Below are 5717 nucleotides of genomic sequence, written 5' to 3' on the forward strand. Positions count from 1 at the left end.
CCTCGGTGGAATATAAATGGGGAGAGAAGAAAGCCCAGCTTGCCGCCTCCTGCCTGCCCTGCCCTGGGCAGTTTCTCCTCTCTGGTGCTCCTTGACCACGCTACCCTGTCTTCGAGCCAGCCAACTATGGATTGAAACCTCTACTGTGAACTGAAATAAACCTTTCCTCCTTTTTTTTTTTTTTTTTTTTGGTGGAACTGGGGACTGAACTCGGGCCCTTGTGCTTGCCAGGGAAGCACTTATTCTACTGAGCCATCTCCTCAGCCCCCTTTCCTCCTTTAACTTATAGGTGTCAGGTTGTTTTGTTCCATCAGTGAGAAGGTAACTAAAATGGCCACCTTGTTGAAAGTCATGCATGGGTTTACTCCTGGGCTCTGTATTCTGTTCCACCTATCCCTGCCTTGTGAACTCACAGGAGCAAAGCCAGACACCCTGCGGTGCACTATGTTGCTAAGCTGCAACGTACAATATCATGGCCACACTGTTTGATACCTGGAGCTATGCAGGAAGTTCTGAACTCAGTAAGTCTAAGTAACTTTATTGCTCTTTTTTCAAGATTGCTTTGGTTTTCTGTGTGAATTTTAGTATGGATTGAGTCTTCCAATCTGTGAAGACAGATCTCTTTTCATTCTTGGAGCCGTATCAGCCTCCTTTATGTTCTATCACAGAATACTACAGACCAGCACACTTATAAACCACAGAAATTTGTTTCACAGTTCTGGAGGCTGAAGGTAAGAAAAGGCAAGAGGCGCAGGACGAGGCAGGGAGGACAGTCTTCCATGATCCTTCCACCAGGAGCTGCAGTGACGTCTCAGTTGCTCTTCTCTCATTGCTGGGACAAATGCCCAATACTCAAAATAAAGGAAGGTAAGGTTTATGTAGCTCACAGTACTAGAGGTTTCAGTCATACTCAGCTGACTCCAAGGCAGAGTGGCACATGACAGAGAGCAACCTTTCAAGGCAGCGCCAAAGAGCAACGAGCAAAAGACAGTGGCAGCTCGGGCAGCTAGCTAGCTTCTCATCCCGCCTCACACTGCAATGCAATTTACCTGGCCCAGGGCAGGTGCAGCATCCACATCCACGGTAATCAATCACAAATTCCGGAAGCTGCCCCATGACAGCTTGAAGCTTTGGGGGGGACACCAGTACACAAACCATAACAAGTGGCATTAATCCCAGCCCTCGTGGCCTGATCACTTGGAGAGGTCCTGTCTCTTAACTCCATCACAAATGGTAAATTTCAGTCGGATGTTTGGAGTGGACATTTGATGCCAGCAGATGACTTCTTGGATTTCTTTCAACAGTATTTCATGCAGTGCTGCGTGCGGAGGACGCTCCAGAGGACCATTGCCAACAGCATAAAAGGAGACTGGAGAGGAAGAAGACAGCTGTTGATCCTTCTGGAGAAGCTTGTCCCGCTGGCCTTCCTGATTTGAACTTGACTATTATCAGCGGAGCTCAGGTCCTCACTGTCGCTGAGGATGGCTGCATGAGCTCAGGTCCTCCCTGTCGCTGAGCATGGCTGCATGAGCTCAGGTCCTCGCTGTTGCTGAGGATGGCTGTGGTTCTTTTCGGAGTTCAGTCCGTCTTTACCTCTAGCATCGCTTCCTGGCTCCAGTGCAGATCCCTCAGCCTGCTGGCACAGACCCTTCATCCGCGGGCACAGACTTCCTAGCTTCCACTACTGACCTAGGGGCCTTCCCAGTGCAGATCCTTGGTACAGACTTGCATGGCACACGGCCCTGGGCTCTAGGTCTTCAGCAGGACTCATGCAGGACATTGCTGTGGGATCCAGGCCTTCAGCTGGAGTCTTTGCGTCTCTACTGCACGGATATCTTTTGCCTCTGCTGAAGGTGCTGAAAAGGCCACGGGCAGGGCACGTGGGGAAGCGCGTGGGTAGGCAGTGTCATTCAGAGGCACGAAGCCCCGCCCCTTCTCCTTGTGGGTCTCCAACTCAGATCCCAAAGACTTCAAATTCCGGACTGTCAATCAGAAGTCAGCGAGGCACCTTGGGCTCACTGCGCCTGCGCAAACCTCCCGCGGCGCAAGGGCGCCTAGGAGCAGAAAACTACACTTCCCAAGATGCCGTGCGCTTCGCCCCACCTATACTGCCAGCACGCATGCGTACACGGAGACCTGCGGGTAGCTTAGCTTGTGGAGGAGGTGAAAGTGCTGGCGCAACCCAAAACCGCGTATAGCGCTGGGACTTGGAGTCCCTAAAAGCTCATTCTGGTCGGCGAGTGACCCGGAAGCTTCCCCGGCCCTCGCGTCATGTTCGGCGCCGGCGCACAGCCGGAGGGAGGCGGGAACGCTTGGAGGCCACGGCGGTCGGCTGAGCGAGGCAAACTTCGGCGGCGCTGTCGGAGATTATCGACTCTCGATGGCGCCCCCAGCGACTTAGAAGCCCGCGCCGCGGCGAGCCGCTGAGTGTAGTCCTTCTGCGGTGTCCGACCCAGAGACTTCTGAGTGCTTAGGTCACGATGGTGCCACCAGCCAGGCTGTCCTGCCGGGGTGAGAGGGGACGCCGGACCGGGACAAGTGCAGAGAGGTGGAGGCGGTGGGGCGACGCGGGCAGGGCCACGCTCGCGCAGCCTCGCCTCCGCTCGGGGTCTCGGGCTGCCGTAGAGCAAGGTCAGTGCTGTCCGCCCGGTGGACCAGGCTTCCTCCCCCGGAGGTTGCCCCAGTTGGAAGAGTTACCATGTAGGCTAAAGGTCGTGCGCAGAAAATCCGTCGGTGCCGCTCAGCTGGTTAACTTACTGGCCCTAGCTCCTCTCGAGCTCAGGTGTTTTCTGTTGCCTTGTGGGGAATCGGAAAAACTGTATTCACGCATGTTTTCTATTTGCTCCTAGCTCGACTTTTGTCTTTACAGCCAGTAACTACAGTCTTGAGAATGTGAAGTCTGATGTGTCCTATCACGATTGACATTCATATGCTGCCCAAGTCCCAATTAACATGGAGAGCTAGGAATTTTTCTGCATTATCTGAAATTAACTCTGGGAATTTATGTATAGTTCTTGGGACAATTGAATGATATTTTAAAGTTTTTACTTAAATTTTTTTAGAGGATCTTGAATTCTGTCCTAACTGGCATAAAGTTACTGAAGTTAACTTCAGTTTATGGAATCTTCAAAGAAGTATAGGTATTGTAAATTCAAGTCTGTTCATGTGTAAGCTTCATAAAAGTAGAGTTTAGGTAAATTTACCCGCCCCACATATTTAGAAGTTTGTCTCAAGTTTCTGCTACTCATGCATCTGTTATACATCTAATATGTAGATATGCTGATTTTATTTTTTTTATTTGGTACCGAGAATTGAACTCAAGACCTTGCGCTTGCCAGGCAGGTGCTCGTGCTGCTGAGCTATCTCCCCAACCCACTTCATGTTTTTTGAACCATCAGTGTAATCACATACTGTCCACATCTCAGTGCAGTCAGTCTTGGGCTTCCTTGAATGTCTTGTCTTTTTTTTTTTTTTTTTTCTTTCTTTGGAGACAGAGACACAATGTAGTTCTGGCTGGCCTTGAGTGCATTACCTAGCCCAAGCTGGGCTCAAACTCAGCGATCCTTCTGCCCCAGCCTCTGAAGTGCTGGGGTAACAGGTGTGCGCCACCACACCTGGCTGTTTCTCTTTTCTTTGGATACTCATTCCTCGCCAGTTTTAGAGCCTGCTGTTAGCACTGTTGACAATCAAGAGGTGGACACAAATGTGATACCCGGTGTTAGGAGGTCATTGGACTTTGCTCCTTCATTTGTCTACCACCATTCAGCCACCACGCACCAATGTTCAGTTCTCTAAAGTGAGATCCACCCAGTGCATGCAGGCCTATGATCCCAGCACTGGGGAGGCTCAGGCAGGAGGATCATTGCAAGTTCGAGACTAGCCTGGGTCTGAACCCAGTGCCTTGACTCTGAGCTACTTGCCCAGCCTCCCTTCTTTCATGCTCTGTGTTGTTTAGACAAGGTCTTCCCGAGTCCCTCAGTTGTCCTGGCTCACTGTCAACTTGCCATCTTCCTGCTTCAGCCTCCCAGAGATCTAAATTGTATCAGCGCAGGTCAACTTCTTTGTTTAGTTTTTGTACGTATTTTTACAGTTTATATTTAGAAGTTTGTTTTCCAATAGATGCTTCAAAATGAGACAATTTAAAAGATGGAAACAGCCTCATAGTTATTATTAAACAGATTTGCAGATTCCTATGTGTCAGTTGAAATTGTAGCTAGGAAGGCACCTATGCGTTAGCAAACATGTATTTGAGACTTGCTATGTAATACAAGGCCCTTCATTATTTATAAGACAAAGTTTGTTATGGACCTCTGAACTCTTTTAGAACATTTTGCTGAGTTTACACACCTATAATATTTAAATGATGGAACTTAACAAAAAAAGGGGATACAGATGAATGTCCATTTGGTATCTGTGTATTCAAAGTGGTTAGGATAGATATATAGTTACATTCTCTTAATGAATAGAGGGATTTGTTCTAATGGTGCTTGTAAATAGGATCCCAAGTCCGCATCTTGTACAGCAATTAACCACTAGGAAGAAAGTATGCAATGTGTTAATTATTGAAACTGCCCTACTAATTTGGTTTGAAACTGTCTCATTGCTATTTGTTTCTCAATAAAATTATGGAAAAAAAAGACGAAGTTTGGGCTCCAAACTTCCCAGCTGGTGGAGTAGGAGGAATTAAGCGACTTGCAGCTTTCGTTGCTGTTAATACGTGGATGCACTGAGTAGATGCATAGACTCCACTTTTGTCTTTTTGTGTCTGGCTTCTTTCAAATAGCGATAAGAAAATGTATATGAATATAAATGTGTAATATATGTATATGTGTATATATATACATCTAGAGAGAGAGAGAGTGCGCGCACACTTGGAATTGATCCCAGGGCTTTCACACTGAGCTATAGTCTCAGACCTTTTTATTTTTTGATACGTGCTCTTGTTACGTTGGTCAGGTTTGCCTTGAATTTGCAGTCATCCAAATATTCCCGGAGGCAGGCACCACCACACCCAGCTCACAATGATAGGTATTGTTGCCAAGGTTCATTCATGTCATAGCGTGGGGCAGCATTTCATTTCCTCTTATGGCTGAGCATTACTGTATGGTATACATACGTCACTGCCCACTATTGATTCCCATTTGGGTTGTTTCTACTTTATGAATGTTAAAGATTAATTTAGCTACAAATATTCATTACAGGTTTTGTGTGGACGTATTTTCATTAGCTTACTTTGAAAACTTTGTTTTAACTTTTTGTGTGTGGCTGGGAGTTCAAGTTCAGGCTGCGCTGTAGTGCAGTTGGTGTACTGTAACTCGCTTTGTAGTGCGTGCTTCATAATGAGACAGTTGAAAAGTTAGAGACAGTCGCAGCAGCGACCTCCTGCCTCTCCCTCCAGAAGGCTGGGGTTACAGCATGCACCGCCATGGCCCGCTCTTGTTTTGGCTTTTAAAGAACTGCTGCTATTATCCCCAAATTGACTGCCCTGTTTTCACACTACAACAGCAGTGAAAGAGGTCCTGATTTTCTCACCTTCTTGCCAACACCTGTTATTTTTTTATTTTTTTTTAAAGAGAATTAAAAAAAAGATACAGAGTTTTAAAACAAAATGATAGAAAATTGAAGTGGTTGTTATAGTGCATGCTGTTATCTTCACAGTAACTACTCAGTTATAGTGCATACTGTTATCTTCAGTCGTCCTGTTCTCAGCCTCCTCA

General features: G+C 47.1%; 1 protein-coding gene across 4 annotated transcripts in view; it reads left to right on the forward strand.

Annotated features, from left to right (window-relative positions):
- The first annotated feature begins 2259 nt into the window (after nucleotides 1-2259).
- Etfdh (electron transfer flavoprotein dehydrogenase) overlaps nucleotides 2260-5717 on the forward strand; it is a 39052-nt gene continuing 35594 nt past the window's right edge. Inside the window, exons 1-2 of one of the 4 annotated variants that reach the window (XM_023705752.1) lie at nucleotides 2260-2511; nucleotides 3063-3140. In XM_023705752.1, coding sequence (XP_023561520.1) covers nucleotides 2481-2511; nucleotides 3063-3140 — 109 coding nt within the window. In that variant the 5' untranslated portion in view covers nucleotides 2260-2480. The remainder of the gene's footprint in view (nucleotides 2512-3062; nucleotides 3141-5717) is intronic. The other 3 variants (XM_023705751.1, XM_023705750.1, XM_012517902.2) reach the window with 3 other exon arrangements.

This window comes from Octodon degus, unplaced genomic scaffold (genome assembly GCF_000260255.1).
Source record: "Octodon degus isolate 3935 unplaced genomic scaffold, OctDeg1.0 scaffold00228, whole genome shotgun sequence".
NCBI classification, from domain to species: domain Eukaryota; kingdom Metazoa; phylum Chordata; class Mammalia; order Rodentia; family Octodontidae; genus Octodon; species Octodon degus.